This window comes from Macrotis lagotis, chromosome 1 (genome assembly GCF_037893015.1).
Source record: "Macrotis lagotis isolate mMagLag1 chromosome 1, bilby.v1.9.chrom.fasta, whole genome shotgun sequence".
Taxonomy (NCBI): Eukaryota; Metazoa; Chordata; class Mammalia; order Peramelemorphia; family Peramelidae; genus Macrotis; species Macrotis lagotis.
This window is the reverse complement of record NC_133658.1, coordinates 644,601,811-644,627,755: the sequence shown is the minus strand read 5'-3', so window position 1 is coordinate 644,627,755 and position 25,945 is coordinate 644,601,811. Positions and strand designations below refer to the sequence as shown.

The 25,945-nt window shown below is 38.2% G+C and overlaps 1 protein-coding gene across 2 annotated transcripts in view; it reads right to left on the bottom strand.

Moving 5' to 3' along the window:
• Positions 1-25,945, bottom strand: part of POU2F3 (POU class 2 homeobox 3) — a 90,944-nt gene that overhangs the window by 52,541 nt on the left and 12,458 nt on the right. For both annotated transcript variants that reach the window (XM_074215279.1, XM_074215278.1), the window contains exon 3: positions 663-697. In XM_074215279.1, coding sequence (XP_074071380.1) covers positions 663-697 — 35 coding nt within the window. The remainder of the gene's footprint in view (positions 1-662; positions 698-25,945) is intronic.

The following is a 25,945-nucleotide window of genomic DNA, read 5'->3' as shown; positions in this document are numbered from 1 at the left end:
TGTAGGCTCTCTACCAATTGCCCACTCATACCTAGGCCCCCAACTAAATACCCTTATTGCTTACTATACAATTTTGATTCTCCCCTCCAATCAAGTTAACTGAGTTCCCATTCTCTCCACTTTCTACCTCCCAACTTGTCACCTTTCTCTTTCTCCAAGCCTCATTAGTTAAATAGGGAAAACCCTGCTCCACCTAATATCTGTCGGGAAACCCACAATCCCTCCTCATTCCATCTTGACCCTGCTCAAAGAAATCCCTTTTCCCTTTAAATAGGTCTTCTCTGATCAAGATCAACCCCTACTTGATTGAGTAGCCTTCAGATACTACAGCACTTACATTGGCACCTTTGCTGAATTGCTCCCTCAGGGCAGCTTCCCTTCTCTGGACTTCCCCACAAAGCCAAGTATCAAGCATGAAGGGACGCCCATGAGGCACATGACTGGATCATACTTACTGAATGTCCTAAAAATTTCCTATGCATGTTAGTTTGGAAAGGGTAGGGGCATATCTTTTTTATGTCCTGTATTATATGTAGTTTGCATCTAGTCCTAAATAAATAAATAAGTACTCCTTCAGTCCATCTGTTCTTTGAGTGAATCAAACTTTTCCTACATCCCAAGCTGCATAGAATTACTTTTGACCTAGATAGGAAACTCCTTACCTGTCTGTTGAAGTCCAGGCCATTTCGATCACTTCCTGGAAGAGAAAGAAAACAATTAGTCACTTGAGTAGCATGAGGAGAGAAAGAAAGCTAGAAGAGAAATAAAACATTAGGTAGGTAAAATGTCTTCACTTTCAAAGAGAAACAAAAATTCTACTTCTTTGTAACTCAAGTGCTTCAACTTACCTCATTCCCCCAATCACAGAAACTTTGGAAGTCTTATCAATCTATCATATAATCAATCAGTGCAAGAGAAGAGAGGGAAATTGGTTTTTACTAAGGTCATATTGTATCAGATGTGGAATTTGAATTTGAAACAACTGTTTCTTTTCTGCTGCACAGCCTACTGAGTTTTCTACTACTACTACTACTCAGGAATCACCTCTAAAATCCTTCTTCCATACATGAGCAAGAACAAATCAACCGTAGGATCCTATGACTCAAAGGGATGTCTGTAAATCATCCTGTCCCTCCTCCTCTAGGCGGAATTCTACTGAAACTTCACTAGAGGGATGGATGTCAGTCCTGTTCTTACAGATCTCCAGGTAAGGAGATTCTGTAACATCCCTATAAACCTAAATATAGTATTTCAGGATCTTTGCCATCAGGAAGTTTTATCATTTTTCTTCTAGGATCAAACTAAATTTTTCTCATCTCAAGCTTACTTTTGAATAGTGACCAGCATCTACTCTCTAAGTGACTCTAAACAAGTCGTTTAACATCTCTGGGCTTCAGTTCCCCAGTATATAAGGTAAAGTTGGGAGGAGATGATAGATATCAGCAAGAGCACACTTTGTCTGCATCACAGACTAGGTTCTTTTTTGGCCAGTCTTCTCTTTCTCTGTCTCCCATGTAAAAAGAGATTGGACTAAATCATCTGCTTGATCCCTTCCATTCCTAAATCTAAAATTCTATTCAGAGAACAGATGTTCTGGAGACACTCACTCATGACCACCCCCTCACCCCCACTCCCATCTTTTTTGGTCTGATTTAAGAATAATTTTGGAGAACAGTGAGACCATTGAGCCTAAAGTTGAAAATGGTTCTGTTATGCCTAAGAAAGCTTCAGTGTGAAGAGTGAGTACTGGGGTTTAGAAGGAAGAGAGTCCCAGTTCTGTCTCTGAGATTGGCTAGGTAATGCTGGGTAGGTCATTCCAATTCCTCTGAGCCTTCCTTTCTTCATAAATCAAATAGGGATAATAATCCCTGTTAGCACTCTCATCAGGTTGTGAAGAACAAATGAGGTAAAGAACGTGAAGGTCTTTGCAAACCTTCAAACACTCTCTATAAATATCAGTAAATGGAATCGGAAAACATGGGTTTTGTCCATGACTTGAGCATTTACTAACTGTATGACTTTGGGCAAAATACAATTTTCATGAGCCTTCATTTTCTCTTTTATAAACAGAGGAATGAAATTTTTCCTACTACTTCATAGGGGCACTGGGAAAAAAGTGCTTTATAAACTTCAAATATTAAATAAATATGAGCCCTCATCATTATTGATTGGTCTATATGGAAGGCTGACGTCAAGAGCTAGTAGAAAAGTAAGGAGGCTTTGAAGAGAATTAAGATGGGTTCCACCTGGCACCACTTCTTCAATCTACTTAGAAGAGAAAAACCTGGAGAATAGAACTAAAATTTGGGACTATGGGGTTTAAGCTTAGAGGAACTTAGGTTAGTTTTTCTCAGCCCTCAATTTGCTCTTTGGAAAACATTTTGTCCTAGAACTTTGAGGAGAAATAATTACCATCGTTCTATTACATATTGTTACAAATATGAATCAACCTCTACTATAAAAATGACCCATCCCTTTTTACGATGTCTCTGAAAGGAGTTAGATTTTGCTTAGAAATAAAGTTGACTTCAAACTTTACCGAAGTTGGATAGACAAGTGTATTTATCAGTATGGAAAGGTATGAACATTATATACATTACCTAGAAATCACACTTATGAATTTTCTTCAAATCTTTTCCTCCACTAATTATTTTCCAAGGATGTCCACAAACACCTCTATTAAAGTCTAATTATGATGTTTTCTTGGGGAGGTGACCTTGATTCTCAAAGGTTCTTTCCCTGGTATGTAAACTCTGGTAGTTTCTACCAAACTTTTCAAGTTTTCAGAATGGGCCCAGGGACAATCCATATTATCTAAGGACCAGCTTACTCAGTGGTGACTGCAAAACTTGGTCACCCTGTAATAAACATTTTTTGCTCCAGTACTTCATGAAGACCATTCAATTCAATTCAAATTCAAGAAGAGAAGTCAAAAGATTTGCAATTTTCTCCTGATTAAATGGGAGAGTTGATAGCAAATATTGAAACTTTTAAATTCAAACTTAAGAGATTTGAATTAGTATCATTATCACTATCAAGAAAAAACCCCCACTGAGTACATACAGATCACTTAAGAAAGCAAGTTCCTTAGACACAATCCCTTTTCTTTCTGGGTTTAAAATTCTGGCTTTGAGAACAATGACAAAGACATAGATTCATAACATTTGGAAGAGATCTTAGAGGTCATCTAAAGCAATTCAAAAGAATGAGAAAGCAGGATAGGAAATTGGAAGATCTGGGATAGATTTCTTGGTTTAGAATATAAACTTTTGGAAAGCAAGGACAGTTTCATTTGTGTTTTTGTTCCTCCATATACTTTCCATATATATGTTGTATTTTTTAGTCATGTTCAATTCTTCATAATCATATTTAAGGTTTTCTTGTTAAAGACACTGGAGTGGTTTGCAATTTCCTTCTCCAGCTCATTTTACAGATGAGGAAACTGAGCCAAATAGGGTTAAGTGACTTGCTCAGGGTCACACAGCTAATAAGTATCTGAGATCAGATTTGAACTCATGAAGATGAGAATTCCTTACTCTAGGCATTTTGTGTATTGTACCACCTAACTGCCTCACTTTACATACAATAAATGTTTAATAAATATTCATTATCTGTTGTTAAATTCCTGATTTTTTCTTGGGGAAGGCATAGAATCCAGGTTACCTCATCTGCAAAATGGAATTGATAAAATTTGTATTCACTACTACATGAAGTATTTGAACTTCAAAGCAGAAAATACATATAATGTCTTTTGTAAACTATATTACAAAAATGACAGATTTATTATCTAGTTCAACCCAGTCTCTTTTTATAGATGTGGGAACTAAGTCCCCGGATTAAACAATTTCCTTGTGGTCACATAGTTGGTTTGTAGCAAAGCCAAGATTCAATCTGGGTCTCTTGGTCACCCATCTCATACTCTTTCCATTACACTGTTACCTCTTATAACTAACACAAAGCAACTGTGTAATAAACATCGCTAGAAATACTTTTATGAAGGGATGGATAGAAGACAATGCTTATTAAACTTGCTAGGGGAACAAAGGTTGGAGGGGATGACTGATATACTGAATAAGAAAGTGATAATTTTAATATATATATATATATATATATATATATATATATATATATGAATTGAAACTAGTTAAGCACAAATTGAATGGCTTTAGATGTAAGGTTTCATTCCAAACTATCACTTGTGCAAGGACGAGATAAGGGAAGTATACTTTGAATCAATTTGGAAAAAGAAACAAGGGTACTATACTTTGAGTCTAGTCTCCTGGTCTATAGTCTCAATATGAATCAGCAGTATATGATTCAGCAGCCTCGATTGCTAATTAAAACTTAATAGTGTTTAATAGTGTTAATAGTGGTCTGGTCAAATCATGTTATGAGTATTGTGCTGATTTCTAGATACAACATATTTGTAAATGGAGCCCATCCAGAATCATGTCAATCAATCAATCAATAAACATTTATTAAGCACTCTTTTTTATACCAGGCATAGTGCTAGGCTCTGGAGAAACAAAGTCAAAAATACAACAGTCCCGGCCCTCAAAGAGCATGCATTCTAATAGGAAAAATGCACATTTTCTATATACATTCTAATATGCACATAGAACACATGAAGACAGATGCAAGGTACCTTGGAAGGGAAAGCACATAGGGAGACTAATGGTTCAAAAACTGTGTTTGTGCTGAGCCTTAAAGAAAATAAGGGATTCTAAGAGACAGAGGGAAAGGAAGAACATTCCCAACATTAGATGTAGTCAGTACTGTTATAGAGACAAAGTGATGGAGTCTTGTGTAGTGAGGAAGAGTAAAGACCATTGTGATTGGACCATAGAGCACAAGAAGGGGAGTAAGAAGGCTGTAAAGTAAGAGGGGTAAAGTACCAAAAAGAGTTAAATGCTAAATAATTGTTGTTCCTAGAAGTAAGAGAAAGCCACTAGAGTGTAGTGAATGGGGGAGGGAGACATAATCAAGGCTGTACTTTGGGAAAATGACTTTGGGGAAATAACTTTGGGGGTTATATGGAGGATATTGGAGTAGTAAGAAACTAGAGGCAGGGAGACCAATTAGGAGGCTATGGTATAACTCCAGGGTTTGAGGTGATGAAGATTTGAATAAAAGGTAGAGGGAAAGGGATATAGGCAAGAAAGAAAGAAACAAATTTTGGCAACTAATGCCATTTGAAATGGGTTGACTGGGAACATTCAGCCTAGAAAAGAGAAGACTTGGTAATTGTCTTCAAACATCTGAAAGCTTATCATATGGAAAGGAAATTAGATTTATTCTACTTAATCTTGGAAGGTATAACCAGGTCTAATGGTTGAATGAACCAAAAGCTAATAACTCAACATAAGGAAAAATGAAATTTCTCCTTTGATGTCTTAGTGTGGTATGGAGCTAACCTAAACTGAAATGGACTGACTTGGGGATTTATCAACACGGGAAGTTTTCAAGAAGGCCTTTTATTAATGACTACTTCTGGTGGACATCATACAGAGGATTCATGATTTTAGAAAGAGTTGAACTATATATATCCACCTTTTCTTGTAGAAATATGTACAAGTTCCCTTTTCCAGTCAAGTCTATGCATTTGTGATTGAATGATTTTTCTAATGGCTTTGAACTTCCTGACTATAATGGTTGCCCTCCAGTGTAACTCTAGTTTATCACTGTCTCTTTTAATAGAGAGTACCTAGAATTAAACAAAGTACAGCAACAGGATGATCACTTACCTTTTTCTGAGAATAAAACTTACAGAGCACACAGTCCATTGCACATAATAGGTGCTTCATAAGTTTTAATTGTTTGCTTAGTGGGTTAATAAAAATTAATATTGAAATGGCTTTTGAGGGACAACTGCTATAATCTTTTTTTTAACACATGATCCATTGTCCAGCCAATCTCAAACATTATTTTTCTTATGTAATTTAATATTTATACTTAAGTATAGGGTTTTACATTTATCTCTGTAAAATTTAATTTTTAAAATTGTTGTCATTTGATTCCTAATTCTGTCCTCCAATTCTTGTACATTTCAAACACATCACATGTTTTTCTACCTCCATTTCTTTGCTTTCAACTGTTCCTTATACCTGGAATGTCCTCCTTACCACCCTTGCCTTTTGTTATTCTATTTATCCTTCAATATCCAACTTAAATGCCACCTCCTCCAAGAAATTGTCTCTTCTTCCAGCTAGAATTAATTTCCCTTCATGTGGGATGGGAGAAGCAATATGGTATAGGATAAATTCTATCTAGGTTCATACTCTAGTTCCTGGTATTAACCTTCTTTAGCCTTAGTTTCTTCCCCTCTAAAATTGGTAGGGGATGGGACATGATTCCTAAGTTCCTTTCAGTTCTAACATTCTATGATCTCATATAACTTCATATTTCTCTTCTGTACTTGCAGTCCTATATGACGTAGATGATATTAATAGTGCTATATAAAATATTATGTATGTAAATTTTTATGAATACTTATCTATATACATGTTTCTTCTCTTTCACTAATAAATAGGTAAATTAGCAAATTAGGGACAGCTACATAGCACAGTGGATAGACCTCTCAACCTTAGGTCTTTTCAGGAAGCCTTGAAATCAAATATATATATCCATTGACAGTTACTGGCTAAATGAGCAATCTGCTTAACCTCCGTCTGCCTCAGTTTCCTTAATTATAAAACAGGAGTAATAATAGCACCCATCTCTCAGGGTTGCTGTGAAGATCAAATATTTGTAAAGTACTTTTCAAATCTTATAAATGTTAGCTATTATTAATAAGTTATAACTCTCTTGAAAGGAGGAACTCCATTTTATATATTTTTGTAATGCTGTCAATGATATCTTCATTACTAAAGGTCCCCTAGTGGTGACTGGAGGACCAATTGTAATCCTGCTCAGGCATGTCTTGAATTAGATGCTTTTGGTTTTTTTTCCCCAGATAGTAGGACTCTACATCAAGTTTTAAGGTTTCTTCTTATAAGTTTTTCTTCACAAATATTTCTGCCAGTGAACAGGAAAAAATCAAACTGTTTGACTCCTTCTCTCCTCCAGCTGCCCCAAAGCAAATAAGCTGTAAATTTCAAAAACATCTCAAACAAGTCTCTCTCCTTTAACAGATGAGGAAAACTGTTATTCAGAAAAGAGAAGAGACTTGTCCAAAGTCCCACAAATCAAATGATAAATGGCAGAGGTAGGGCTTGAACCTAGATCCGGTGTTACTTTAGAATAATGAGCTCTTTCCCTGGAAGTTATCATTATGCCCCATTACAAATGAAACAACTGAATCCTAGATTAAGTCAAAGATCTTGTAAGCAATAAAGGATACTTAAAAGTTTCAGAGGAGGGTCTGCTGCTTTCCAAATGTAGTGCTGCCCTCCCCCCAATATCACATTATGCTCAGAAGTTTTTGAAATTCATGAGTTTCTGAAATATAAAAGGAGAAAAATTTTTTACGTCTCAGTTTTGGTTTTCTACCCTGCCTACTCTATTCCACCTGCAAATGTTTCACTGATTCCATCAAAGATTACTGGCCTCCATCTGAAAAGTCAACAAAGAGCAGGAATAGGTTTATGCTGGCATGAGAGATTTTGATTAGAACTAAGTAAAAATCTTCTAACCTATAAGAAACTAGAATGAGGCAAGTTAGACTTGATGAAGGCTGAATCTCCTTCTCAAGGGGCTTCTTGATTGTTTTTTAAACACCATTGAGTTTGGTCAGGATAGCTAGAGAAGGTTAGTGACCAGTATTACAAGGTGTGGGGAAGGGTCAGGGAAAAAAAGAGGATTTATAAAGAATAGTTTCCATCATCATCTTGTCTCAGAGAAGCTTATCTAGTGGGAGCAGAAGGAGGGAGACAGCAGGGTAGCTGTATCCTTCAACAAGGGGATAGGCTCCCAGATAACTCAGAGTGGAGGGAGTGTGGAACCCCTTTGAGAGTCTTTTGCCCTCCCAGCTCTTGGATCTAGGAGCCTGGAAGTCCTAGCTGATTTGCATAATTCTGGCAGCTGCTGGATTTGAGTTTGCCTGAGGACTTTTTTCTGGGTGAGGGAGGTGGAAACAGGAAAACTGTTCCAGCTGGAATTTTTACTTTTTGCTGGTAAACAAAATGCAGAGAGCACCCAGCAACTGAGGCCACTTCTCTCCCAGTGCCATTCTAAGCTTCTTGTTATTCTCACCAGTATTCTGCAACTCCCCAGTCCAATGTGTGATGATTTCTAGTTTAATCTTAAAGTTGGAAAGTGACTGGGACATCTGGAGTTGCTTTTATTAAATGACAATCAGCCCTTGGAAGTTCTCCAGGGTATTCACTAGAATAACTGAGAGAGAAACAGTTCCAACAGCCTGTAAACTCCTTGAGGGTAGGGATTATTTCAGTGTTGTCTTTGCATCTTGGGGCGTCTAGCACAGTACCTAGCTGTTTAATGATTGCTTGATTCTTATTAGCAAAGAACTTTGGACAATAAGGCAGAATACCTGGGTTAAAATCCCGAATGAGACGCTTACTATTGAGAGTGGATATTTGTAGAGTACTTTACATGTGATTCTACTGTTGGCCCCAATTTAGAGAAAAGGGCAGAGTGAGGCTTCAGATTTAGGTCTTTATACTTCAGGACTAGAGTTAAGATGTCGTTCATTTTTCATTTCCCAAGAGGACCAATGATATCAAGGGGTGTGGGGTCTTGACCAGTGTGAAGAGAACTGAATTAAGTAGAGTTGCCCCAAATCATCAGCCTGACTCTATCTTCCAGAGTCATCAAAACCCAGTAGAAGTAAAAAAGTCAGGATGATTGGCAATGCCTTGAGATGAAGTGGATAACAGCTAAACTTAGGGATCTTTAAAAAAAGCCCTTTTCAATTCTGAAATTCCATAGGATTTGGAATATTTTTATAATGTCCACTGAAAAACAAATTCAAGATATGAGAATGACACTCTAAAGTGGCATTCTCCCATTTCTTCTCACAAATTTTAGGGACAGGGTCTGGAGTTAGTAAGACTCCTATTACTGAGTTGAAATATAACCTCAGTACACCCTTCCTTCCTTCTTTCTTTCCTTCCTTCCTTCCCTCCCTCCCTCCCCCCCATTTATTTAGGTGTGATCGAGCACACACACGCACACACAAACACACGTGCACAGCTGTGTGACCTTGGGCAAGTCACTCAACCTTGTTTACCTCAGTTTCCTTATTTGTAAAATGACCTGGAGAAGGAAATGGCAAACCACTTCAGTAGCTCTGCCAAGAAAACCCTAAATGGGGTAATGAAAAGTTGAAAGTTGAACACAACTGAGATTAAATAATAACAACAAAATGGTTTTAAAGATTCCAGGAAGAGGAAAGTGCCACCTAATCATGGACTCAGCTTGTGATGCAGGGTTTACTAAAGTATCTACCAGTATATATGTATATATATATACATATATATATATATATATATATATATATATATATATATACATATTTCCAAAGAATTTAAAGTAGGGAAGAAAAGGCACCCACCATAAGAAACTATTCTCTCTTGCTAAAGCCTCTCTCTTGAATATCCACTATTTTTTCTTTTATAGGTCTTGTTTGTACATGTGTTGAGTTATATTTAGTTTCTTTATCTATAAAGATACACATAGATACATATTTGTAGATATGTAAGTGTATATCTGACTGTATATAATGTATTTGCTTATATATGTATATTTGTCTATATATATTTAATTTACATATATATATATATATATATATACTTACCAAAAAGATGATTTTATGGAGAGCTCACACAGGATAAGCACTCACAAGAGGGTCAGCAAAAACAATACTGGGACACCCTGAAGGTCTCTCTTAAGAACTTTAGAAATGATTGTACAGTATGGGAAACACTGTCACAGACCATCTAGCATGTCATGCCCTTGTTAATAAGGGTGCTGAGGTCCATGAGGAAGGCAGAATTGAAGCAGCCCAAAGGAAACATGGTAAGTTTAGAGTAAGCATCCCAGGTGCTCGCATGTACTATTTGTGCCCAACTTGTGTTAGAGCATTCTGAGCTGTGATTAGCCACAATCAGTCACACTGTAACTTGTTTCAAACACAGTGAGGCATTTCAATCTTCTTCAAAAACAAAGAATAAGAACTTGAACCATATGTATGCATGTATATATTATATGTATATATATATATATATATGTTTAATTGTATGTGTGGGGAGAATAAAATAAACAGTGCATAGCAGAGAACAGAAAAAATCTGCAAAGAAGCAAATAAAAGGACAATTTTGAACACCATGTGTAGTATTTTTAAAAAAACTTTCTTGAAATGGAAATTCATTGCTTTTTATTATAAATCCTCTTGTTTTTTCACACATTATAATATTTTTTCATATTTTGTATTTGTTTAAAATTAAAAAAAATAAAAATAAATAGCAACAAAAACAAAACAAAAAAAAAAAGCATTTACTGATGCCAATTACAAATTCAAGACATGAGAATGAAACTCCAAAATGACATTCTCCTATTTCTTTTCCTCCCAAATTTTAGGGTCTGGAGACCCATTGTCAGGAATAAGACATGCTCCCAACTTACCCAGTTCTATTTTTTTCATCTCATTCCCTGTACAATGCATATCTCCACCAGTCAGTCAATATAAAACATCTATTATATACCAAGTACTATGTGAAATGCTGGGGGAAACAAAAGCAAAAAAACCCTGAACAAACTGTCCTCACTCTCAAGGAGCTCATAGTGTAATGAAGGATTCAGCACATGAACAAACAAGATATATAAAGCAAAAAATTGTGGATATTCAAGAGAGAGGCTTTAGCAAGAGAGAATGGCTTATTATGATAGGTGCCTTTTCTTCCCTACTTTAAATTCTTTGGAACTATACTGTGTGTAACTAGTTTTATCCCTTATCTCCAGCTCTGTTTCTCTATTCCTTCACTCATTGTACTTCCCTCTTATCCTTTCTCCTAGGAAAGCAGGACGGCATGAGACAGATGGTATAACAAAGAATTCTAGAATTAGAGTCAAAGACTGAGGTTGAAATTCTGTCCCTGCTAGTATGTGCAATTTTCATATACTTGAGAAAATTGTCCAATTTCTCTGGGCCTCAGTTTCCTTGCCTCTAGTAAAAGTGGGAGGATGGATTAGATGAGCTCTAAGGTTCCTCACAGTTCTACCCCTGTATTTCTATGACAACATCCTTGAAGTAGGTCAGGCAAGTTTCCAAGTTGCCAGGTCCTGGGAAAAGAGTCCAGTGGCTAAGGCTGTGGCTGTAGTACAATGGAAAAGGTGATACATTTGGGGTCAGTGACTCTGAGTTTTAATCCCAGTTCTGCCATTTATGAATCACAGGTCCTTGGGTCTGTAGTGTCATTTAATCTCTCTGAACCTGTTTCCTTATTAAGAAAATTATAACATCTACACTATTATTGTAAAGATAAAATGAAATCTAAGAATAGAGTCACCAGTGCAAGTCCCCATTTTGTCCCCATTCCTGAGCATATGCACCACTGCTCAGATTATGATTATATGGGTATCCCTACATGAATTGGATTTAAGTGAGGGAGTGCTGTGCTAAGTCATCAGCCTCACTTTCTCTTCCAGTGACCAGATATGGATTAGGATAACTGGAGATGGCCATGAATGAAAAGTCACACAGCTAATAAGTGTCAAGTGTATAAGGCTAGACTCAAACTCCCATCCTCCTGACTCCAAGGCCAGTGCATCCACTTTGTCATTTAGCTATCCCTCTCAGTTCTAGTCCTCAGCAGACTAGTCCAAGTACTCTCATTCTCAGATGACTTCAAAATATAAGATAACAGGGGCAGCTAGGTGGTGCAGTGGATAGAGCACCGGCCCTGGTGTCAGGAGGATCTGAGTTCAAATTTGACCTCAATACTTAATAATTGCCTAGCTGTGTGACCTTGGGCAAGTCACTTAACCCCAGTGCCTTGCCAAAAAAAAAATAAGATAGCAGAAATCTAGAAATATAGATGGGAGTGATTGTAAAACTTTTATATATCTAAGGATCTTATAGATCCTTATTTTATAGATAAAGAAACTAAGTTTCAGAAAGGTTAAATGACTTGAGCAATGAGGATAATGGAAGAAAGTAAAAAAGATTTAGGTGAGATATGGTAGCTATCTTTAAATAGTTGAAGGACCATCATAGAGGGGAAATACTAAATTTGTTCTATTTTGGAAGACAAAACTAGGACAAACAAGTGACTCTAATCAAGTTAGATCTGGACTCAACAAAGGGGGAAAAATAACTTTAATAACCATAAAACTGTCTACAGGTTTAATGGGTTAACTCAGGAGGAAGTGTCTTCCTCACTCTTTAAGGTCAGGGGGAAATGTTCAGGAATAGTTTCTAGATGGTATTTGAAGTTCCTTCTAGCACTAAGATGTTGTGATTCTGACAATGTGACTCACTGTATACACTTTATTGAGATATGGTGTGGTGTATGGAAAGAATAAGGAATTTAAGAGTCTAGACACTTCATGCTTGATTCTGGAACTTGCTAGCTATTGTGACCTTGGACCAGGTCTCTGTCTCCCTGAGCCTCAGTTTCCTTGTCTTCAAAATGAAGATAATAATATTACATTATTTAACTCAACAGGTTGTTGTGAGCAAAATGCTTTATTGACATTGAATGGTATTTAAATGTACCACGATGTTATTATCATTAGAGAGATGGGGATTGTTAGGTTAAGCCATTTGCCCAAGATCACATAATGGGGAAAAGTTAGGATTCCATGTTAACACCTTGGTTTCTCATTTTGCGTCTCTTAAAACATAAGGATACTTTGAGAAGTTAGTTTTGGTGTCTTAAGAAGAGTGTGGGGTCTTGGACGAAGGAGAAATAGAAGCTGAAATTGTAAGTAGAGAAACCATCCTATGTTTCTGGGATAGGGCTTATTTAAAATGTAGAAGTGCTGAGTCCCACCCTCCCCCAAGCATCCCCAGGGAAGTCTGCTGGGTGTGCCTGGCGTCACAGAGACCTCTTGCCCCAGTCTTCTGAGAACCCGGCCCTGACAAAGCCAAGATAAGTCTCAACCCAGCCCTCCTCCCACCCTGCCTGCCACCCATGAGCCATTAATTGGCAAGGACTCTGTCAAATACGGTGGGAGACAGCTCCTAAATAGGGCTGTGGAAGTAGTAGTCTTTCAATGAAGTTTCCTCCCTTACCAGTCAACTCCCCCACCAGTTTTAAAAGGAGTCTAGAAGAGTCAATGTAGTGTTTAAAGAGAACTTATTCTTCCTATCAAATCTAAGATCCTTGAAGGCAAGCAGGGATCATTCTTGTATTTGTTTTCCTTTTATCCCCAGCATCTAATTCAGTTTCTGGCACAGAAAAAGTAATCAATAAATGTTTGGATGAATGGTACTGAAGGCATTCATCTTGTTTTCACACCAGGTCAAGAAAAGTCTTCCCATATACTGTGTATGGAGTAAAGGCTAAAGTCTCTCCTGGGAGCTTGAGAACAATTGGCACCATGGAAGAGAAACAAGAACTACCAAGAAACAAATTTTGAACTCCTACTGTGGGACATTCATGCCTATGAGGGGATGAGCAAGATTTGCAGTCTCCACAGGAGAGTTGTCCATGCTTGTGGGATACTGGAAAAGAAAAGTTCTAGAGACAGGGAAAGATGACAGGTGAGATGTAGATATAATCTATAGAAATCTATTTACCACTGCAAAAGGGGGTCAGAAGATGTGTGGCACTATATTAGGAGTCACAAAGATGTTTTAGGAGATGATAGTCAAAAAACAGAGGAGTCCATGGGTGCCCAAGTGCTAGCTGTATTTGAGTTGGCAGTTGCTACTATCTAGCTGCGACATGATGAGTCCAGGGACCTCTGTAGCAATGTGGTATAGGGGCAAGAGCCCTTGATCTAGAATCAGAGTATCAAAGTTCGTAGGATCATGTGGTCAAAAGTTCAGACAAGGAAACTAAGACCTGATTTTAAGTGACTTGTCTAAAGTCATATAGCTAATAAGTCATGAAGCTGGGATTTCAACCCAGTTCTCCTTACAAGAGACCCGTAATCTCTTCATTATCTTTGTACAACTGATCTAACAGGACAGCCATAAAGAAGAGTGAATTCAACTAGAAAGTATTATAGAAATAAAAACTTTCTCAAGGCTTTCAATGCCAGGTGTGGGATCTTTGTGCCTTATCTCTAATAGAAGGAAGTTGAATTAAATGATATCCAAGGTTCCTCCTAGACCTATTAAAACATCCTTTGCTCATTTTCTATGCAGAGAAGGCTCTGGTCAAGCCCTGGATGTTCTTTTCCTCCCTCATTTTCTTTAGTTGGAATTGATTCTTGATACAGATCACAGACTGAAGAGATTTTCAGAAGTCTAAGTATAGCCAATGTGTTCGGTGTTTCCTGTGAAGAATCACTACTGGACCCAGGAATGCAGGTGTAAAAAGAACATAGAGATTTATTAAAAAGAAGTTACAGCACAAAAGAAAGTGACAGAAAAGTTAGGGAGAGATTAAAGAAAAAACCATGTGGATTGCTAATTAATCCTGGCAGGGTGGCTGCCAGGTTAAGCAGAAGTTCAAAAGCCCCGAGTCTCACCCTCCCCAAATCTCCTTAAATTCCCCCCTTAGGGTCCATGGGAAGAGGTGGTGACTTGGGAGTTGTCCAAGTTCTGCATTGCAGAGTTTACCTTTTGGGGAGGGGTCGAGGGTCTTAGATTCGTGTCTAGGTGCTCTCTGATGTTGTTTCAGAGCCCATATAACCTAGCTTGCCTTACTCATGAGAACATGGCCAAGGTTACACTGGAGGTCAAGACTGAGGATTTTGACTGAGTGATAGAGGAAGAATGAAGATTTACAAAATTGTGTTTCCAATTAATTTCAATATTCCCTATGCTCATGGTTCTCGGCATCATATGGACATAGGACACTTGAATATAGGCTGGACATCCCTTGTATTCTAGGGGTGATTGATAAATCGTAACAACTTTTGATTATAGATTTCTGAATCAAAAGAATTTTTTTTTTAACACAGGTCAACAGAGACCCAGAAATGTGAAGTATGTTACCTAAAGTCACAGTAGAGGAGTTGTGATTTGAATTCAGAGCACATGTCTATAGGGGAATTATATCCACTGAACTCCAATTCCAGTCCTGCAGGATTTCCCTTCACAGAACATTTCTAGACCCTCTCTGCAGCAAAATGAGAAGCAGGAACTTTTTTCAAAGTTCCTGTAGCTATTTTTGGGACAGGAATCTTTTATCCCTCAGATTCTAAACATTAGGGAATTGTAGGGCAGAGATCCCATTCCTACCACATCTGAGGCTCTCTGGGAATCCGGAGAACATAAATTTACACACATAAATGTTTTTTTTTCCTTATAGATATCATTTTATTTGTTCTGTTGTCATCACGGAGACAGGGAAGAGTCAGGGCTTTTCTTACAGAATGTGATTTTTGGAGGGGGCATTAAGATGATTTAGTTTATCATTACTAACCTCCCATTTTATAGATGAGAACACTGAGGCCCCAGAGATGAATGACTTACTTGTCATCACTCAGTAGCAAAGCAATGATTATGAGCTAGCTCTCTGACTCCAATTCTAGTATCCAGTTCACTATTGGCATACAGCAACTCTATTTCAGATGGGGAAACCAGGACTCAGAGAGACTTGACCACCCATGATCAAAGAGTAAGGCAGGGGTCAGAGTTTAAATCTGGACTCAAGGGTCTAACTCTCAGGGTTAAGTTTCTGATATCTGACAATCCAGGCTGACTTCCTTAAGGGGTTCAACACCTTCTCGTTCACAAAACCATAGGCTTTTGATCTGGAAAGGCCTTTACAAAAGAGTTTTAGCAAGAAACAAAGGCTTGGAAACAGGCAATTTATTTTAGGGTCCTCACGTAGAAAGTCCTTTGACTCCTACATCATCTCTCCTCTCCCATGATCACAAATCCCTTCATGATGCTGGTGGAGATACTAAGTTCATTACAAACAGATAAGATGTAGACATTCATAGAGTGGAGAGAATGGCTTGACCCTGTTTTCTTGGAGGGTCAGAGGCAAAGTGAAAAACAGGTTTCAGCTGATAGGAGTTCTGTTCAGAGAAACTTCTGTCTAGAAATACCTGTCTTAGAAAGACTGCATAAAGATGGGGTATCGTGGGAGATGGGGTATCTTGGTCCTGGCCGTAGGAGGGATGGCAGGCTTGGAACGTGAGGCATTGGAGAGGAGCCAGTCAGGTGGGCCCCTCCCTTAGATAACTTTCAGTTAAGGAGACAGACATTTGCTAGGCGGCTTTAACCCCTTTTGTCCTCGCTTCCCTCCTGGAGAAAACCTTAATCATCCTCATTTGAATTTCAAATGACCTCTCCCCCCTCCCCTTAAGCCCCCAGCAGGCTCTGAGGCAGAGATATGGAAATTTGTAGGGCCTCGCACTGGGCTGCAGTAGGGAAATGAGCGCCCTATGCAAATCAAGGCTGAAGCCTTGTTGTCATAGCAACCGCCAGGTTCCCCTTTCCTGGCTCCTTAGCTCTACTCTGCGCCTCTGCTCTGGCCCTTCCTGCGCCCTCACTTGCCTTGATCTTTGCTCTATTCTTCCCTAAGCTGCTCTGGGAGTCAGGGAGACAGGCATGCTGCCATGGTCTTCATCCTTAGCATGGCGGAGGCTCTCTTGAGCTGGCCTTGGAAGACCAGGAGGCTCTCCACCCATGGTGCAGATCTAGACTAGTCAGTCAGAGCAGTGGAATGAAAGCTGTAGCCTCAGTTTCCTCATCTGTAAAATGAGGGGTTACACTTGGTGATAGTTAAAGTCCCATCCAGTTTAAGTGGCTATGAATCTAACGTAACAAATGAATTTTGTTTTTTCCAACCTGGAACAAACTAGGGACAAGAAGAACAAAGAAGGCAGGATTGGGGACCTATATTTTCTCTGGCATGGAGATTTTTTATTTTATTTTTTACAGAATATATAGGATGTTAGGATTGAAAGGCACCTTAGTAATCGTCTTCCAACCCCCTCATTTTACAGATGAAAAAAACCAAGGCCTAAAAGAAACGCAGTCCAAGAATGCACAGCCAGTGACTCTTTTGAGCTGGGTATTGAACCCAGGTTTTTTGACTCCAAGTTTAGGGCTCTAGTAGTCTAACATTAAAGGAACTGCATGGAAATTAGATGCAAACCAGTATACAAATTAACACCTATTATTTTTTTGAGTCAACAGCACCGACGCTTTTTGGGAGAGGCCCACAAGGCTGTTTCCCATGCTCAGGACTTGGCAAGAGGGGCTTCTCTCTTCTGGGCCCCCTAACTTCCTAGCAAACTTCCCTTTTTCACCCTGGAGGGCAATGGGACCATAGCCCAGGAGAGGGAAACCTGCACTTCTACTTTTCTAAGGAGGAAGAAAGGAAGTAGGAGAGGCTTTAACCCCAGAAAATTCCCTGTAGGGTAGGAAAGTCACTCCTCCCTATTCTGAGGGTGATTTCTTCCAGGTAGACTCTGGCCCAGCATCTGCCAAATGAGACTACAAGGTCAGCTTCAGGAAAGAATTAGGTTGACATTCTGTTTGATTGACTTCAAGATATTCTTCTTAGCTTACAGCTTCTCCAGAGCCTTGGACTCATATTGGAGGGTAAATGGTCCAGGTCTAGATGATCTCAGGCAGAACTGAAGAGAATATAGGCCTATAGAAGAGACCTTATAAGTCATTTAATAAAATCCTCTCATTTTACAGATAAAAAATGTGAGGAGACTTGCACTAACTAGATCTCACAGGTAGTATGCAGAAGAGTTTGAATGGAAACTCAGATTTTCTGACTCCAAATTCTATATTCTGTCATCTCCTCTCCCATTATTGAAAACCCTTTCAAGATACTGATCTGAAGAGAGTAGAGATACTAAGTCCATTACACAGAGAGGTAAACCTTAGCTTACACTCCAGTAGTGAAGTACTTTCTCCACTTTCTCCTCTCCTTTTTCTCTTTTAGCAAGATTTAAAGCAAAACAAATCCTATTGTAAGAAAATGTTAAGATATTATGATAAATGTTAAGTTGCTATTAACCAATATTAAAATAACTAGGATTTAATAAATACCTAGATATAACTCAGTATATTACTTACTAAACTTTAGCTCTTAAATTATTGCTTGATCTAAGATTAATTTTCCATATATTATACTCAGAGAAATCCTTAAAACACTACTTCATTTATATCAGAGGACAGGTATCTTTGGATATCTAAAGTTAAAATGCCAAATTCTGGTTGTGTCAACTTTATTTTATTTTATTTTTTAAATTAGCATTCTCATTCTCTCTCTCTCTCTCTCTCTCTCTCTCTCTCTCTCTCTCTCTCTCTCATTCTCTCTCTCTCTCTCCTCTTTCCTTTAAACTCAAATTGCTTGCCTTTAATCCTCCCCATGAATGACTATGAAATTGGGAGGAGGAATTATAGACCAAAAGAATTTGGAGCTGGAAAGTTCTTTAGGGATTCTCTAGTAAACCTTCCCATTTCTTGTAAGAGATAAAAGAGATCCAAGAGAACTTAAGTGACTTGCCTAAGATACACAAGGAATTTTCTATCCAACTGGGAAAAGAATCTACATATTTTGTTTATTTCTACTCCTACATTCTACCTCACTAAGGGGAACACCCAAGGACTCTATTCCCCCTGAGGCTCATGCCTCACCTGACCAGAGAAATCAACAGCTTCCAAGAGCTACCTTCAATTGTTCTACAACCTCTGCCTCCCTCCAATAGCCTCTTTCTTCAAAGAGATAAACCAACCTAGATACAACTCATGCTTGAGGTTATTCAAGTCAGTCAAGCTTCAGCCTGGGTGACCAACCACAAAAACCCTGGTCATTCCCTCTAAGCTTTTCCCACTTTCTAACTCTACACTCCCAGGTTACACATATCCACCTCAAGTCCCAAATGTCCTTCCAAATGGTAAACTGAACTGGGAAGGGAAGATGGTTGGTAGTAGGTCTCTTTCTACTTCTTTCTTTTTCTTTTTCTTTTTTGATGGGATACGAAAGAAAGGATTTCTGTTTTGTGATAGTGGTGGCTTGTTCAATCCTCTCTTTCTTATTTATGTCTTTTTTTGCTTAATTTACTTTTGATTCCCTTTTCTCTGCTTAGTGATTTTTTGAGTTGGTCTTTTCATTTGTTTTTGAGAAGAACGACTGCCTCATAGATCAGAAAATGTGTAACCCTGGTCTATGGTGAACCTGCAATTTTGGCTTCTTTCAGGGAAAGGGGGAGCAGCATTGGTCTGGCACCCCTGAACATTCTGCCCCGTTGGTAAGTCTGCCTCTGTGAAATTGTCCTACTCTTCTGGGCAATGAATTTGTGAAATAAACTCCCTCTCTCCTTGCCACGGTGATGGAAAAGTAAGGTGACTACTACCTCATCCACTTCTTATCCATGAATATGGGGGTAAAGAACTCCACCAGTTATGAAATGCCAACAGGGACAGAAATCTCAAAATAGAAGAGGAAAAAATGATTAACTCATCTGGAACATCAATGTTCCTGAATTACCCACAAAGCTGGGGTAGACATATGACTTCTGATACAACTCTTCCAGGAAAATGACATGGGTTGCCCAGATTACTTAGAAACATAGATATAAGGTGCCTACCAGTCTTATTTTAAAGAAATTCATGCCCTGTCCTAGTATGTTGCCTGGCATATAATAGGTACTTAAAATTTAAAAAAAAAAACTAAATTGGATTGAATGGAAGTAAGGTGGTGGTGGAATGAAGATGAAAATGATGGATAATTTTCTCTTACAATAATGACAGAATAATATGACAAAATTTTGGCTATATCATCAAAGATTTGAGCTAAACATTAAGAATAACATTAATATTGAAATCATGTATGAATTAGTGACCAAGGAAGACTATGGAATTATCTTCTTTTTGTAAGAGGGTGAAAATATTCACTTTGAAAAAGTCTTAACTTCTGAAATAAATTAAGAAAGCATTACAGTTGTAGAAATGAATAAGATGACCTTTCAGATCCTTTTTAGCCTAAGACAGTTTCATAGATTCCCTTAAACAAATGTTGCTAGATGGCACAGTGGATAGAATAATGGTTAGGGAGTCACAAAGACCTGAGTTGAATATGGCCTCAGATACTTCCTAGCTGTATCACCCTCAGCAAATCACATCACCTCTGTCTACTTCAGTTTCTTCAGTTGTAAAATAGATGTCCTAGTGCTTAAGTGCTAGAATTAGAGCAAGGCTCCCAAGGCTCCAAGGTTGTCTCAAGGATCAAATGAAATAATATTTGTAAAGTGCTTATTAGAGTGTTTGGCACATAGCAAGCATTTAGTAAATGCTTATTCCTTTCCCTATAGAAATAGTTTGGAGGAGAAGCTGGTATGACCTATTCTTTTCAACAAGAAGAAATGCAAGCATAGGGAAATTAAGAGTACAAAATATAAACAATGGTGTACTGGAGTGTGCTGGAGAGCTGGTTGTTAAATGTGTTCATTTATATATCTCTGAAATCCTCAAATCCCTCAAATCCATGCTTGATTTATTGTTTTATAGATTCCTTCATTTTAAATAGTGATGGGGAAAATGTTAATAATGCAGGTTAAATTTCAATGTATATTGTGCTTATACCTTTTTTAGAGCTGGTTGTTGAATACCCACACACCTTTGGTTATGACACAATAATATTGTAAAACTCATATGTGGGGGGTGCCTAGGTGGCACAGTGGATAGAGCACCCGCCCTGGAGTCAGGAGTACTTGAGTTCAAATCCAGCCTCAGATACTTAATAATTACTTAGCTGTGTGGCCTTGGGCAAGCCACTTAACCCCATTGCCTTGCTAAAAAAATCATATGTGTATATTTATTTATATATAATATGTAATATGATAATCCTCTATATAATAGAAACAAGCTGGAAGGAACCATAGAGAACATCTACTGCAACCTTCTTATTTTCAACGCTAATCAGTTGAAGGTAGACCCAAACCTTGAAGTTTTAGCTCTCCAGTCTTCCAGGCTGGTGTTCTTTCCAGAACAACAAAGGAATCATCTGGATCTATTTCTTTTCTTTGGCAGGGTTTGTTTTTCAATGTGTTGTCACACATACAATCCCATCTGAATAGGAGCTCAGGATGAGAATTTGTTTATCCCTAATTCTTTAGTATCATTATCATGATATTTCATATAATTCTTTCTCAAATCTAACTGCTTTTCAGCTTCTCATCTCCAGCTTTCTCTTTCCTTGGATAGTTATAAACAGCATACCTATCTAAACCCTGATTCATTGGTTTTCCTGGATCCACCCCTTTCCCTTTGGCACAATGCTTACTCCTTATTACAATAATCTTGCCTAGAGCCAAGGTGATAGACAAGGTAGGCATTCACTTAGGGCACAACTCAAAGATGGTCCCTGATGGTTTTTATTCTTCATAGGTATTTATCAAATTTTGTAATCCATATTGTACTAGAAGATTTCTAAGGTTCCTTCCAGTTCTAAGCAGTAGAGTGCTAAATTCCTTCAGAATATACCATATATCCTGAAAGGAAGATATCATTTCACAGACGGAAAAGTTGAGGTTAGTATATATAATAGTCACAAGAAGAGGAAGTTGGGGTGGCTAGGTGGCGCAATGGATAGAGTACTGGCCCTGGAGTCAGGAGTACCTGAGTTCAAATTCATCCTCAGACACAATAATTACCTAACCGTGTGTGGTCTTGGGCAAGCTAACCCCATTGCCTTGAAAAATCTAAAAAAATAAAAAAAAAAGAGAGAAGAGGAAGTCAACATGCCATCACTTCTCTCTGTGATCTGCAGAAACTCCCACTTAACTGTTGCTTCTATCTAGTAACCATTACCTTCTGGAATTTTCCAACATTTTGGAAAAGACTGGGATGAGGGAGAAGGTAAAGAGAGCAAGTAGAATCCTTTCCAAGTTCTAGGATAGTACAAGATAGAAAAATAAAACTACTTGCTCCACATTCAACTGCATTTAGAAAAATCTCCCTAACTAGGACACCCTGACAAAGAGCCAGAGACTGGTTGTTGTAGGGAATAGGGAGAGGGTGTGTTACCTTAACTTCAAGTTTCTTTCTATTCTCCATGACTCTGAAGGTAGAAGGAGGAAGTGGGGGACACTACTTTTCCTTCCTTTTCAGGCAATCTTAGATAAAGATAGATAAAGCTTTCAACCTCCTAGATCAACTCATATTTTCTCAAATCACTAAAGGCTTTACTCTTCTGACTAATCTGTTGACATCTTGAACAATTGAGAGCTACTCTCCACAACTCTTGTCCTCTGCCCAAGTGTATCAACTGTCTGGCTTTCTCAGGTTTTATCCCTCCCTGTCTCCTGCATCCACACTCTTGCCTTACTATTTTCCCAGTCATCCAACTGGATCAGAGAGGAGAGGAAAAGAAAGAAAGCAAGGAGAGGGAAATGGAAAGAATGAGGTGGAGAAAACTTGAAGAAGGAAGGCAATTGGGATAACACCAAGGAAAGTGGAGAGAGAAGGCAAGAAATCTATATTAACACCCACCCACACCCACCCACACACACACACACACACAGAATAAAATGTTCAGAAAAGTTAAAAGAAATTCCTATAAATGTGAGTTTTTCTTATTAGAATCTTAACATGTTAGAACTAGAAGAGACTTTAGAGATTATCTAGTCCAGCAATGATTTCTGCCAAAACAAAAAGTCAGTGTCTGTCTGAACTGGAAATAGAATCAAGTCTCTTACCTCCTAATCCAGTGTTTTTGCCATTATACTATATTGCCTATTATTATTTTAATATTATTTTAATTTAATGTTAATATTATTTCATTATTATTAAATAATGTCATCAAGACTATGCTAAAATCATGACCAGTGTAGGTTAGCAAATCCTTAACCTGATAATGTGCCTAATCTTTGTATCTTAGTTTCCTTATCTAGAAAATGGGGATAATAATACTTGTGCTCTACTACCCCAAAACCCAATGCCTCATTGTGTCACAGTGTCATTGTGACACCTGAAACCTATGCCAATGGAAGGTCTTTCCAAGACAGAAGGACTTAAAGTAAAAATCGGGCGACAGACTTTGCCCAATTCTTTTTTCTAACTTTCCTACTTTGTTGAGGGCATCACCATCATTCTACTCATCCGTATCTACAATCTTTGCATCATATGTCAAACTTCCCCTTCTCTTTCTTCCTTTCACCAATCCAATTGTTTGCCAGGTCTTGTCCATTTATAATTCCATATCTTTAATTTCTATGCCCTCTTTGCCTGCAGTCATCATTCTTCTTCAAGTCCTCATTTCTGCACTTATGAATATTTGTAATAGCTTCCAATTGGTCTCCCTGCTTCCATACTGTCCTCTCTCTAATCCATTGTTCTCATCACTGCCACATTAATAATATTCATCCAAATTCTCTAAGATAAAACACAAACTCTTCTTTCTGGTATTTAAAACTCTTGTCCACTTACCTCAAGTTCCTCCTCTTCATGCATAACCCAAATTATCAAACTGGCCTGCTTGCCCTTCCCATGTCATAACATGCCCTTTGTACCTGGGCATAGGCTGTCCCACTTGCCTGAAAATGCATGTGCTCCTCAACTCTGTCTCTTGGAATCTCTAGTTTCCTTGGAGGCTCAATTTGAGTGCCACTTCTTGCTCAACTCCTTCCAAATAACACTAATTTTCTGACATTCCCCCTGAAATAGCTGCAATTTTGTTATTCAGTTATTTTCAGGCATCTCTAACTTTTTGTGATCCCATTTGAGGTTTTCTGGGTAAAGACACTATTTCCTTCCCCAGTTCATTTTACAGATGAGAAATTGAAGCAAACAGGTTAAGTGACTTGCCCAGGGTCACATAGCTAGTATCTGAGCTTGGATTTGAATCCAGGCCTTCCTGCCTTCAAGTCCAATGCTCTACCCACTAAGTCATATATCTACTTTATATTTTCTTTTAAAATATTTTGTGTCAATTTAGCTGACTAAGATGTTGTTTCCTCTAGTAGAACATAAACTCATTGAGAGCAGGAACTGTTTTGATTTGTCTTTGTCTTTTCAATTCTCAGCATAGTGCCTGGTGATTAATGAATGCCTCTTAAATCACTGGAATGAGCTGTGAGTAATATAATATTTACAGGCACAGCTACTTAAGAAGCCCTCTGCTCTTCCACGGAGAAGTGCACCCATCTAGATGAAACCACAAATCCTCGAAGTCATAATTGCCCTAGCTCCCTTCTGGGACTGCTGTAAGGAAAGATCTTTGTTAAAATCTATAACATTTAAAAGTAAACAATTATTGTGCCTATATTGTAGGTTCTATGGGGTGGGGGTGGGAAGGATGGGGAGATTATGGATGTTAGAGTTAATTCTCAGATATTAACTCAGTGAAAACACTATATAATATCCCTATCCTTCTCTCACCTATCCAGGGTAAAGAAATACCATTGATGAGATAGGAGTTGAGAGAGAGGAAGGTGAAAAAAACTGAATTCAGAAAACCCTGGTACTCCAGGTGAAAACACTGTTATCCTTTCCTCACTCTTTTCACTAGGTAACTATTGGGGAATTCACTAAGTACAGAAGCTGTTCTCAGGGAGTGCTGGGACTTTCTAGGGTGCTTTTGTTTATAGTTCCTTTAAAACCAAACCTTAATTCATGAACTGCTGGGAAGGTGATTCTGTCTTTTAAAAACCCAAAGGTAGCCTTTAAACCAAATCAGTAACCATTGTGACTCATAATAAGCCTTCCTCTGTTAATAAAAAAAAAAAGCAGAATGACTTTCCAGGAAGTTTGGTTACTTTAATTAGCTACCTCTTTTCTCAGCCCTCAAAAACATGCAATTATTTGGATGATCAACTCATTTTGGTCCAGGTCTGCCCTGGAAAGAAAAATTCTGGGTTCTGGAGGACCCTATTAAGTTTATTTTCACTGAGTCCTTGATTTCCTGAACAATACAAATGATACAACCTCTTAACAGGAAAGAAGAATCTCAGAATCACAGAATTTTTAGAGTTGGAAGGAATTTCTAACTCCTAGTTTAACCTCTAAGGGTCCTGTAATAGAATGCTAATCCTTTAAGAAGGACAGGGGTGAATGAAGAAGAGAACAACTTTGTAGCCAATAGTAGAGGAACCCTGCCTAACTTCTAGGGAGACACCCAAGTCCCTAATGGCCACACATTGCAGGTTACACATAACATCTTTTGTTGCAATTGCATCAGAGAAGGGACCTTTACCCCTTTATTTCTTAGCTAAACTCCCACAGATTCTAAAGCCCTGTTTGGGTTGTTTCCTCAAGCAGGAGCCAGGGTAGATATTTTCTCTGAAGAAAGAATGGTTCTGTAAAGGGGACAAGGGCCGACATTCAAAACTTCAAATCTATTAGCAAAAACAATGCCTTATTACAACACAGCTCCCCATCTTGCCCAAGTACAGAAAACTAAATAAAAAAAGACTGCATGTGTCTATTCTTCAAACCTCCTCTCCTCCAACCCCACTAAAAAAATTAGAATATGAGTCCATTTCAACATTTGGATGAGGAGCAGGAAGGTTCTTTTCTTCCAGGTATGTCTGATCCCTGCTCTTGAGAAATGAACTCTCAGAATGAAATTTTATGCTTAGAAGAGCAAGGGAGGGGTGTAACTCCTGAAGAAAATGAGAAAAGATCTTAGGCCTAGGGATACCCAGGGGATTTAATAAACCTTTTTGGCTTCTTACTTTTCTGGCCCTAATGATTCAGATGAAAGACTAATTGTAGTGTCTTTGAGATGCTCTAATGTTCCCATTACTTTACACCCACCCTTTCAATCCATTTTAATAAACATTTATTAAATACTTACCACCTACAAGGCACTGTACTAGGCTCGGGGAAGCAAAGACAAAAGAAAAAAAAAACTGTCTTCACCTCACCCTTAAGAAGTTTACATTTAAGCCTTTAGGC